This window comes from Apis cerana, linkage group LG5, assembly GCF_029169275.1.
Source record: "Apis cerana isolate GH-2021 linkage group LG5, AcerK_1.0, whole genome shotgun sequence".
NCBI lineage: Eukaryota > Metazoa > Arthropoda > Insecta > Hymenoptera > Apidae > Apis > Apis cerana.
In genome coordinates, this window is record NC_083856.1 from 1,459,425 (window position 1) to 1,472,988 (window position 13,564).

The 13,564-nt window shown below is 37.3% G+C and overlaps 1 protein-coding gene across 11 annotated transcripts in view; it reads left to right on the forward strand.

Moving 5' to 3' along the window:
- Positions 1–13,564, forward strand: part of LOC108001347 (histone-lysine N-methyltransferase 2D) — a 681,552-nt gene that overhangs the window by 402,171 nt on the left and 265,817 nt on the right. For 10 of the 11 annotated variants that reach the window (XM_062075744.1, XM_062075753.1, XM_062075747.1 and 7 more), the window contains one exon: positions 8,774–9,032. The exons of the other annotated variant lie outside the window; for it this stretch is intronic. In XM_062075744.1, coding sequence (XP_061931728.1) covers positions 8,774–9,032 — 259 coding nt within the window. The remainder of the gene's footprint in view (positions 1–8,773; positions 9,033–13,564) is intronic. 11 annotated transcript variants of the gene reach the window in all.

Consider the following 13,564-nt stretch of genomic DNA (forward strand, 5'->3'; position numbering starts at 1 on the left):
GTGATTTGAAAAAAAAAAAAGAAAAACCGATTGACGAAATACACAACATAGGGAAACGCACGATTTAAAAATTACCGCTTAGAAACAGCTTCCCCCATTTGTCCCCCAATGTTTGCACGCCCATAGACTCGATCCAAATCACATTCTGTTTGCCCGTGACAGCGCAAACAGCGGGCACACACCCGACACAGAAGATCTCTCGGCGTGCATCGATGGAAAAAAGAGTTGCAACGGTGTTCACAGGTGTCCTGTTCGCGAAAAAACCAACCCGACAAAGTGTTGCACGCCTGTACCCGAGCATACTATTCGCTTTTTTCGTTGTCTCCTCCGCGACTCGAACGCGGCCATTTTGCAGCAATAATTCATCCCTCGAACGCGTCTGCCTTCCTCCTACGCCACTCTTTCTTTTACTTGTTCCTCCCCTTTTTCTTCCTTTTCCTCCAAAATATCATATTTCAACAACGATACCGGCTAAAGGATTATTACGGAAGAAAGTAGATGGGATACAAATTTTAGGAAATAATTGTTGAAGATATCGAGCAATGTTGATTGTTTCTTAAGAATGTATTTTTTTCGAAGATTTGACGTGATAAATTTATAGATAATTCAACGTGTACACGGTATATCTTGTTGTTTTATCAATTTCTATGAGTTTTCTAATTCTTTTTACAATTTATGATCGATATTTCAGAAATTAAATAATTTATTTTGATTGGAATTGATTGGATGCAATTTATTTTAATACATATATCAAAATCGATTTCCTAATTTCAGATGCAAATGCTAAATTTATAATTGAACTAAGTACTCGTTTTAAAGACACGAAAATTATAAATAGAAAAGCGACACAAAAAAAAAAGAATTTTTTGACCACTTTAAATAATTATATGAATTGTAAGTTAAACATTGAATAATTAAAATTTTCCTTATCAATGGCACCAATTCGGCTACTTTTCGATCTTAACATTTATTTCTTTTGCAACTATTCCTAAACTAATTCTACTCAACCAAACCGGTATATTCCGATATCTTTTAAAATTATTATTTCTCTAATATAATATTTAAACTTTCCATTTCGTTCGCAATAAAAATTGTACAACCCGTGCTCGAGCAACATCATCGATTTACGTGTGCGCGTCTCCTCGAATCGGAAAATATTCTATCGGTGTGCTTCCCTCGTTCGCACTGGGATTGAAATTCTTACAAGTGCAGGCCAATTAATCGACTGGAAAGCGACCATACACTTCGATACCACGCCGTGGGAAGCCGTTAATTTGCGCGCAACACGAGCTTCTGCTAACCGAGTGGATGCCGGTGTTTCGTTGTTAAATAAAAAGCAACGTGATATTTTCACTGAACCAGAGCCGTGCTCGCCGTGGCAGAAGCTGAAGAGAAGGAAGGAGGGGGAAATATGTTGTAAAAAGGGGGGTTGAAACGGTGAAATTATTCGGAAACGACGATGTTTGTGCGTTACAACGAAAGTATTTCGGTATGCTGAATTTTCTATCGTCTCGTTTTCCCTTCGTGGACGTTGCATTTCTGAAATTTGATGATGCAGGAACGCAGGATATCGATTCGATAGATAGGAGAAAATGGAATATAGTTTTTCGTCTCCAAGAGAGATGTGGATAATAATATAATCGATAATCGGAATATCGAATGGAATATTTCGATATCACGAATTGTTTGAACTAATTTTTAAAATGGAATTATCAGATTGAAATAATATTTTTTTTAACGATTCATCTTTCGTTTAGTTATTGAATAAATTGTAACGAATCGAACAATCTTACGAATATCGATTCCACAATTCTGTTTTAATTACCGAAAACCACCTAATTCTATCTATACAAAGTCCCTTGGTAACAGTTTGCAACGCTGTGCAACACCAGACAAATTTCCAACTTTAGATGAAATTTCACTTTACACGTACTCAATAACGTCCACTAATGTTCAATGAAATCGATATCAAACTAGTCTAAAACATTACATACAATCAGTTACAAAGGTCTTTGTACATTTTACGCGAGATAAATTAATACATTATCAAAAAGCTTAGAAATTCTGATTTTGATAAATTTTTCTGTATATTTCAGAATCAATTAATTAAAAGAAAAAAGTTTCAGTTTTTCTTTTTTTTTATTTTTTTTTCTCTCTAAAAATTCCAAATTCGAAATTCAAACGCTCTATCATTCCAAGGAAAAAATGAAATTATATTTGAAAAATGTTGGAAACCTCAAATTGAAATATTTTAAAAAACTTAAATCCATATATTCCCTTCAAAATCGGAATTTTACCAAGGAACTTTTTTTATCAATCTCCTGTATAATACGACCTACTACAAATTCGAAAATCCGTGCTCGAAGAAACCGAGTTTCATTTCTCCGTTCCCAAAATCGCTCACGTCAAATCCAGCGTAAAACTTGTACGCAACGTTTCCTCTTCGGGTCTGTCGCCTCCTCGCAAACGGCAACAATGCTCGTTTCGGCGCGAAATATAAATGTCGTTGCGCGTTAAAGGGTGCGAATAGATGCAAAAAGATGAGGGCACGAAATCGTACGCGGCCGTGTATCTCTTTTTCGAGCACAATCCTTCCCCTCCCCTCCCGCTTAATGCACTGCACCGAAACGCACTTCAGGCGCGTCAGAAAAAAAAATGACGAGGGAACGCGAGTCGTTGTTATATACCGCGCCATCGCTGTGGTCAGATGCTTTGTAAACAACGTGTCCAGCACGCGATACCCTCCCCCTCCTCCGTGACGCAAACTGGACACGACCATTTCGCGGCAATAATTCATCGGCGGGAACATTTATGCGCGCCGGTGCGCGCCCCCCTCCACGATTTTTTCCGCGTCGCCAGCCCCCGGCGCTTTGCACGCACGCTTTGAAAAATGTTTTATCGCGCCGATCTTTCCCGCCCCCTCGATTCGCCGATGAGAAACGATCCTCCTCGATATATTTTACCTCCCCGTCTCCCCTCCTTTTCCACGAATTTGTTCGGCCTCCGCTCCTTTCTCGGACGAGTCTCGATTCGGGAGTCTCGTTTCTATAAATTGGAATGAAATTGAATACGAGTGCAAATTGAATACGTTGAATAAATTATTTATCAATATTGTTTAGATATTTGTTTCATTGTTGCGGTGGTGAAGTTGAGAAGATGATATTGTAGATACAAAAGTGTAGGAAGAAAAGCACCCATTGTTTAAATTAAGTTCAATTTACGGGTATGAATTTCTCAGAATAATTTGCACGTGTAGCTTATGCCATAATGATTCCTAGCCATCGAAGGATAGTACCAATTATTCAATCACGCAAAATATGAAGAACTTACGGAATAAATGTACACGTTGCTTTTTTCCGTATTAATTGAATCAGTGTTGTCACAATTATTACATTCCGCAACCATGGAAACAAGCACGATGAAACCACGTGGTGAATCAACGACCCAGTTCCACGGAGAAGAAGCGCCACGAAGGAAGAAAGTGTATCCTCGGGAAGCTCGTTCAGCTCATAATCAAACTCGCCCCTCCCCGTGGGGAGGCTGTTGCTGATAATTTTCCATGCATAATAATAACGCGAGGCGAAGAATTTGAATAATCCACTTTCACGCTATTTTCCCGTCTGATAAGTCATTAAGCCGCCACCGTCGCAGCCGCGCGGAAAAACTTAACGCCGGGCGGAGGAGAGCAATCTGCTTTGTCTCCGCCGTTTCCACCCTCCTCCCCTTTCGAACGGAACGAAACGTGGTTGGCGAGAAAGAAGCAGGGCGCATCGGGCGGACAGAAGGAAGGAAGGAAGGAAGCAGCCAGGCGGGACGGGTTGTGGACCGTTGTCGCGCGATCTCGCTTTGTGTATTCGACGCCAGGCAATCGCTCGTCCCTGGAAAATTCACGGTCTGGCTCGCGGCGAACAAATGCCGCCTATGTCGCCCCTCTTTAGCCGGCTCCCTGTTCGTTCGGCCACAATTTCCTCGTATTACCGTAATATTCGCTTTAACGGCGAACGACAGGGGATAACAATGCACGACACCACCCCTCCACTTCCCCGGGACGAAACGCGCCATTTTCCATCCGGCAATCTTTTTTTTCTCTCTCTCCATCCCTTGTGCGCAGCCTCGAACGCGCTTCCGACGTTAATTCGGCCCGCGTTATGTTTCCATTTCAACGGTGTTCAATGTGTATATGGGTTTCGGTGTGCGGGTTGAATTGGAGGAAGTGGAGGAAGCGGGGAGAATTTCGATTGAATCAATCGTTGCGGAAGATGCTGTTTTGGGATTTGGGGAGTTTGTCTTCGTTAATGGAAGTGGATGAATCGTGCAATATGTTTGTTAGAAAATAGTTAGATTTAGAAATAGAACGCTTTTTTTTTAAAGATGATAATCAGCGCGTTGAGTGAATTTATATTGATACAATAAAGATTGGAATATTTTTCTTAAATATAAGTGTGTCAGGAATTGTAATGGATGTCCAATAGACAAATAGATTGAATTAATTATAATACTCTTTTCTTTTGAAAATAAGAGTGTAATAGAAACTATAAATTGGATTAGGTTGAATTATAAAAGATAGATGAATCTATAAAGAAATAACATTAATACTTATTATTAATTAATATAGGAGTTTTTCTTCTATATTTCAAGCAACTCATAAATTTTTTGGCATTTTTTATCATAATTAGATTATTTTTGATGCATAAATACTCCATCTTATTTTTGAAGATTGATCCTCTTTGAAATTACTTGCATAAGATGATACAAATAACAAATTTTGAATTAATAATTATTATTGAAACAATGAAATGCTCGAATACCTTTATTTAATAAATCCATTTCTTCTGAATTTAAAAAATGAATTTTTAATTTGAAAAGGCGATCATAAATCAATAGAAAAATAATCATTTATAAAATCTATCTAAAATTTAAGATTTAAAACAATCTTATTCTTATATAATATTTCGCAACAGCGAAATTAGAGAATGATCCAAATCACCAAACGTGATCCACGTCTAATCGATTATTCCTTAACATCACGAACACTGTCACGTTTCGACAAATGCCTCGAGGGTTTCTCTCGCATTTCCGGCAGAACTTACGACTAACTCTTCAAATATGAAACCCACCCACGGCACGGGCGTGGATGTTTCGAGTGGTCTCGATAATTCACGAAATCGATTACACGATAGGTGAAACGGAGCAGCCGTTTTACGACCATGGCCCCGTATTTACGTTATAGTCGAGGAAATCTGCGTTCTCGGCTTTGTGCGGTCGCGTTCCACACCGGAAACAGGCACATGGAGGCACATCCGCGCCGTTGTGGCCGCGTTTCCGCCTGTTTGTCCTACGAGGAAACCTAGAACCTCCTCGCCAACCCTGCATCGCGTTCGACTTCATACGCCTGTTTGAAGATCGTAAAGCTGTCTTATCGCGCTGACAATGCGAATTGTTTTATGGAAACGTTTATTGAAATGGAAAAATACGGCAAAGAATAGATGAACATGTCTTGACATGGAATTAATTCTAGTTAAAAATGTGTTGAAAATGCACGATTCGAATTTGAGATATTTGGTGAATTTGAATTGAGTTTTGTGGATTGAGTTAACGTAAATTTTATCATTAATATTAAATATTGTTGAAAATTGTGGTATAAAATAGTTTTAAAAATTTATTTTAAGAGTATGAATAAAAGATTAATTGAAATAAACTTTAAGCATCGATATTAAGAATTTCTATTAATGTTTTCCAAACAATTAAAATGTTTCTCATTCGTTTCTCTCATATATGATATTTATTCATAATATGAAACAAATAATATAAAACAATAAAAGAGAATTTTGTGTATTAAGTTACATAAAGATCACAAAGAAAAAAAATTAATTCTGAAAATAGATAATTAAAAATTATATTTCCATAATGTAGTAATGTTTCTTTATTTATTTGAACTTTAGTTTAACAATATTTCAATAAAATTTGTTAAATCTTGCAGTGATATTTATTAACAGATCGATATGCTCGAAATTCATCTTCACTTATTATTATATAAATCGTCTTTTTTTTCGTAAAAGTATAATCCATTAATCTGTTGTTGAAATTCCAATATGCCGGATTATCTCATATAAGATTAAAATAATCTTACAATAAAATATTGCTACAATTCAGTTACCATAAATGTAACAGAAGAATCAATCGAATTACAAAATTACAAAGACAAAAGTTCGATTGTAAAAAATTGTTCAACATTGATCCTCGTAGAACCACAATGGCAACGTGACCAAAGGTGCCCATTTGGCGAATGGCAGCGTTATCACGCGTTCTCATGCGCCAGATTATGCCAGGGTTATGCGTACCCTATTCAAAAGTGGTCATGCGCCGTGTATAAAGGGCCATTACGAAAATGACCATTAAAATAAATTACTCTCATCGTGGCGTACGTAACGAGTGGCAACGCTGCTCAATACCTTGAAATACGTGACGCGGAAATAGTCGGCGGCGTGCGAATCAATTTACGCAAATAATGGGAGCGGGGAGGCGGGTGGAGGGGTTAAAATTTCGACCACTAGAAACAGTGGACCATCCGATCCTTTGTCCGCTTGAAAATGTTCATCCTCCGTCGGATTTCGGCCACGCGAGCAATTGAAATTTCCGTGATGAATATGAGTTCCAGAAATCGTTCCTACTATTTCAGTTATTCCAGGGTTGCAGGTGGCTCGAGCCACCATATTTCAAGGAATTTCGAATGGATTATCGGCAGTCGAATTTGAAATGTATGATCCTGGAAAGTTGTCGTTTCGAACGTTTTTGTTGGTGTTTGGTTGATAGATTTTTCCCTCCACAGTTTGGAACGAAGTTCTTAAGTATGAAAAAAATAAAAAATTTGTTGTAATTTTTATAAATTGATGGATTGATAATTTGAAAAATCTTCCATGATAACGTTTATATCGTAGATTGTAAAGAGATGATATGGATGGTATATTTCTCTTCTAAGACTTACATCAATTTTAATTATTTATATTATATTATTGTCGGATCAAAATACAGAAAATGGTGCAAAAGAGACCAAATCTCATCACTTTTATAGATTTAGGGATATAAATTATTGAATATTGATCATGATAATTACACGTAATATAGTGCGCTAGCGAGAATCGTATGGCGTTCGAAGCCATCTAGCGGCAGAATTAGTACTATGACGCATAACTAATTCTGGTAATTCAATTTATATTTGAGGTCCTCTGCAAGAGATACTTTAATCGATCAGTTTGATATTTATGATCAGTATGATATCATCGGGATATCATATTACAACTTATTAAACTTGATATTTATTTAAGAATAAAAATATATTTCAAATAATTATAAAATTAATACTACTGGTATTTCGTTTTATTGCTTTTACTATAATATTTAAAAATGGAGCAAAATACGTTTTTATAGTAGTAAGTAAAAGATAAAACAAATGAATAAAAATAAAGAGAGAAATTTATTGTAATGTATACATATATTGAAATAAATGAAATTTTAAATCTTTAGTTTCATCTATATGTCGTGCAAATCACATTAATAATCGTTCGATTATCTTGTCTCAAATAAAACTAATTCGATCATGCCACCCTCCCTTGCAAATTTAAACAAATTTCATCCATTCAAAAATGAAAACTTAATTAGACAGTTTTCCTTTCTCTCGTAATTAATTCTTTGGACTTTTAAAGTTGCCCAGGAATTTAAAAGTATTTTAATTATGCGTTTATGATTTATAGAAGAAAAAATAAATTGAAATTAATTATCAATAGAACGAAATTGTTTTGAAATATAAAGAGTTATAATACCATTCCCACGGATCTCGGGACAAAAGCGTTTCGATGTCTTCGCTGCGTCACGAATGAGCCTAATTTTATTTCGGTTTTCCCCGTAACTCGATTGTCGAAAAGAAAGGACGAGGAACGTGTTCAGGTCGATCGAACGGATAATATTAAATTTAAGAGTTCAGTTTTGCGTCAGGCAACAAGTGATATTCCCCCGAGGCAAACATCGTCGACGTCGTCGCTCCTCGTCATAGTTGGGTTTCCATTTCTCCCGCTATATATACGGGAGGGGCCACGTTGTTTGTCGGGGAACGTTCTTTTACGAGCAGAAATATTTTGCCAATTTCACCGTCCATGCAAATTTCAATTCGCGAGCGTCAATATTTGTTGAATCGCGTCGAAAAAGGATTTCGATGTACCGCCACTCGATTCCACGTCAAACGCTCTGGCCACGGTTCGCTCCTCTAAAAACGGTAATATCGAGCGTTAAAATAAAGGGGTCTACGCGGGAAGAAAAATACCTCGACAAACGTCAATATCCTATCCTCCTCCTCCTCCTCCTCCCCCCTTCCTCTTTCTCTCTATGTTCATCCATAAGTAAAAATTATCCTTCTTTTTGGTGTGGGTACGAGTGATGGATTTTGTACGAAATAAAATGTATCGGGAAAAATGTATGATTTTAGTGAAATCGATATGGCGAAGTGGAAATAAATTAATCCTTGTGCTAACTCGATAGATAGTAGGGGAGGGCAAATTCATTTTTCATCGTTCTCGAGTAAAACTTGTGATGTATCTATAAGAAAATAAATATATCCGAATTGGAATAAAAAGAATTAAGAATTATTAATTGTTACGTCCCTTCAGTTTCTCTTTAAAATTTTCTTCTCCAAAAATATTCGCTCGAGGAGGATCAACTCTCTCTCGGGAAGAAAAATCAGATTCTCAACACGGCTCGGCGGTTCTTTTTTTTTTTCCAGGGTCCGGTCGGGGAAGTGGGCGGCGTCAGGCTGCCGTTGCAATCATTACATGGGTACGGATCTGTGTTCATGTACTCGGCGTCGACGAGTCCCGGGGGTGGAGGTGGCCAGGGTGGCGGAGGCGGAGGTGAAGTGACCCTCCGCCTCCGCGAACCTGAGGATATTCCCGAAGAAGTTCTTGCACGCCTCGAGGACACGGCCACCCTCTCCATCTCTCTTCAAAGCGACGCAGTGTTGAGGCTGGGGGCAGCTGGCACGGGTAAGTCCCCCCTCTTTCTCTTTTTTCGAGTTACTCGTTCTTTCGCTCCATCGGACGAAGGGGGAACGATCATTCTTTTCGTCGAGATAAAGTTTCATTGGGAATTACCAGGGATTGATCCGTTTCATTTCTCGTTATAGATGTTCATTTCCGCTTAAAAGTTTTATATTTGATCTGTAATTGGAAGAGATTAAATAAGCGGCGGTAGGAACAATTGTTGATCCATTTGATATTCCAGGTATCGAGGAGAAATTGATATCGTATTTGCAATTTAGAAATTTAATCGATAGAAAGTGGAGTATAAAAATTAAATTTATACATATGTGCGAATATCGCGAGAAATTAGATTTATTTGTAAATTAATAATTAATGAGTAGGATCCAAAGTGAAATGAAAATATTTCCATTTCGTTAATTTAACTTTGTTTCTGTTTATAGAATCATTGATTTCTTTTGGTGCAATAAAATTATCAAGGGTTAATTATCGAGCACAAATTTTTCAAATTTTATTACCTTTATTATTTTCTGCGTCTCGTGTTAAAAATATTCCCGACGAAAGTATAATCTTTCGAGTTGCCACTCTTGATTTCCTTCTAATTTTATTATCATTCTTCAATCATGTACAATATTTCCAAAATTCGATCGATATGTCTCCAATTTCACGATACCCATTTGAAAAATTCTGTTTGATGAAGTATCAGAAACAAAATGGAGCCAAAATCGAACGAACGACTCCTCGCGCGGTTCGCGATTAATCGACGGGGCGAGTTAAAAAAGTGTAACGATGGTCAAAGTTTCTGGGCGGTGGCAGAAGGGTGGACGATAAATAATTGGCTTATACGGTGCATAAATTCCGACAGTGTGTCGCGGCAGCCTTCGTGAAACTTACCCCAGAATTTATTATAATGGGAATCGTCCCCTCGTATTTTTAGGATCGCAATTAATTTTCTCGTTTTCGAAACGCGAACGCGCACGGCTCCGACCAGATTAGCATTTGCACGCGTGTGCACGCGGCCTAATGCAGAATTATTTTACTGAAATACGCCGATCCGAGCCACGCGCATTATCGCCCAAAACTACTTTCGGCCGGATGCATTTTTCCCCGATAAGCTGGCCATTCGTTTCGTTTTATCGGCACGAATCCCGCTACCCTAAGCTGTCGTGAAATTTGCGACCTCGATTATTTCGGTGAATGATCGCCGTTACTTGTAACCGGGATTTATCGTGTGTCGAATATTTAATTTCGGTCCTGAATTATTATTGAATGTATTTCTATTCTATTTCACTTTGAAAAATTAGAATCGGAGGGGTATGGAATATAATTCTTTTCGAGATTTTTCTTCAACAATTTTGAAAATTTACGCATTTGCAACGAATATACATGTTACGTGTATATTTATTCGTTTAATAATGTGTAAATGCCAATATTAAATTTACCAAGGACCATATATGTAACATCTGAAATCTGAAATCTGTCAAAATAACGAATTAATCATAATGATGTGAATATTTAAATACATGTATTATATTTTGATCTTGAATTAATCTCCACGTGTATTATACAGGATTAATTTAGAAGATATTTCAACTCGATATATTTGTATAACTGTAAGTTAAAATAATTTTCAACATTTTGTAGGAACATAACGAGCTGCGATTGACACGATAAAAAATTATATATAGAAAAACTATTAATAAACACTGCACGAGAAATTGTAAAACAACTTTTGCAATTCTTTGTGATCGAAGCAACGATATTTAATGCGTTGGAATGTAATTTTGTTTGAAATATTTACGATTTAATCTCACGTTCGAGAAACTAAATAAATTTTCTATCAGGAAAAAAAACTCAAACACGATTAAACGGCGAACTACCCTCGTAGATAAACGGAGAATTGCCGAGAAACGTCTTTGCAAAATCTTCTTTAAGTTATTTCTCGAAATGCAACCCGGCCGCTCTAAAAATACACGGTGGAAATAGTCACGGACTTTAGAAATCTAAATGAACGTCGTGCTCGGCGTTTCCCCGTTCCTCAATCGTCGGAATCGATTACATTAACGATTAACCCTCGAAGGAAGCGGAGGCGTAATCTCGAGTCTACTACCATCTCAAGAAAGATTTCAGATTGCTTCGGTTTCCTGTCATTTCCATTCAAACCGAACGTCTGGCTTTGTTTGAAACGGCCGATACGAAAGCTCGATCACGATAAATGCGTTTAAGCCGCATCGCGATCGAGCCGAATCGAGAATTCGAAATAAAAGTTTTCTTATTGGAACGGGAATCTGGTTCGATCTGTTTATTTGAACAAAGTTCTCGAGAAGGGTTGTCCTTTGAGCACACCCCGGCTCAATTAGATATTTTTCGCGTGTTCGATGAAGCGTTTTAAGAAGGACTACTCGAGTCTACGTGATTCTGTTCAACTTGTTTCTCGACACTGCTGAGTTGGATACAGTGTGGAAATAATATGAAAAATGCGTGACTGATGGAACGATAGATTATACATTTTTAATATCGTTTTTTTTTATTGAAAATAAAATTTTAATCGGGTACGTTTTATTTTTGGATTTTAATTTTAATTTTCGAACTTTATCGCAAATCTCTAACAATTTAATTAATTGTTAACAAGAGATGGGGATTTTATTTGTGCAAAATATAAAAATTGAATTTAATAGATATTTTACGTTACGTTTCTTCAGAACGAATTAATCGCGTATATTATTTTTATATTTCTTCTATCTCACGTTTTATCGCTGTATCATTAATTAATCTTTCCGGCAGTAAGTAAAATGGAAATTACAAAATCTAATTTAATTTCATACGTAAAATACCTTTCCCGTTTATTTATACACCGTAATCACCGTATATATACCAACGCATATTCATTTTCTCCTCCTCCATTTTACATTTCTCATTCACTTACTTCAAATAAAACTAAATATAAACTGTTCCCAATCTGTCACATTCTCTCAAAACTTTGAATAGTCGCGCTTTAAATGCATTTCCAACGCCGAAAATTCACCTCCAACTCTCCATAAACACATTCACACGCGAAATCCCGCATACCGAAAATAACTTCTATCCAATTTCTCTAAGCAACCATCTAAATCCATCTCCGCCATTTATTTATTCCCCGTGATCTCATTAAACCGAAATCCGGAAATAGGCATCCGTTTCCTTTCCCCGTATTTTTTCCCGGGGAGGAAATCCTCCTCGGACAAAAAGCAAGAATTCCTGGCGAGCGAAAGCCCCAACACAGGAATCACCCTCTGGTTGGGGCGGGGGTGGAAACGGATTAAAACTTTTATCAGGGCTTTCAAAGGCAGCTGGTCCACGGGACCAGAGGGTGCCCCGTGGCTCTGTCGAAAAGAGGATTCGTGGAACGATCGAACGTTAACTTCCGGACGATTTGTCTGAGCCTGCCGCGGTGGTGCATGCCGCGATAAATCCCGGATTTTCATAAGTTTCCTCCTCCCTCTCCCCATTGGCCTCCATTCGAGGGTTCCTTTCCCGACTGTCGTCTCGTGGGCCACGTTTTCCGTTCCTCTGCCTCGCATTTCTAAGTCGAATCGAGATATATATACCCTCTTCTTCTCCTTTCTTTTCGGTTTCTCTTTCTCTCCGTGTTGGGGGATAACGCCGAGGAAGGATGAGATTTATCGAAGTTGCGGCTTGTTACGCCTGGGCTTTACGCTTTTGCGCGGCGGCCGCCACTCCAGAGCCGCGATAAAGGTGCTAGCAATTGATTAAGAGGGTCGTTTGTGCCAAGGAAATGCTACTTCAAACGCGACCTCCGCCCCGATCTTAACCGCTTTCCAGCCCTCTTCTGTGGCGACGCCACTCGGATTCTTTCGTAAGCGACGAAAAATTCGCTCTATATTCCGATTTTGTACATTGTTCTCGTGGATTTCATGGTTGCTTCAACTGATACGAATTCAAATTGAAATTCGAGGATTTGTTAAAGTCGATAATTGTGAAGAGTTTTAAGAATGTTGAGAGTTTAAGATTTGTTGAAAGTGATTGTACGATTACGTACAGTATTTCTTTGTATTTTTTATCTTTTGAGTTGAATACGTAGAAATTGAAAATATGATATAAATAAATTCGAAAATGCTTAGCTTGTTTCCTATAATTGTACGTAATTATATACACGTATAGTGAATACAAAATTTAATGTACAAATATATCGATTAAATTTATTTATTATATTATAAATAATTTTCACAATTTGCATTTGTGATGAAAGTATTTGTTTTATGCAATGTCACGTTGCACAATATTGATAAAATCAATTGTTACATTTTCGATAAGTTTTGTAACTGTGTTAACAGTTATTTTTTTATCTAAAGATTTTTAATCATTTTCAACATTTTCAAAATCATCACTAGTAATTCTGTATTGAAATAATAATCGCTTTAAATGATAATTTTATGCAAAACATACATTATTTGATCTCTTACGAGTTTTCTCCGATATAAAAACAACAGCGCAGTAGTATCGATCGACTTTACTCAGACACTCTGACAATCCTCGTT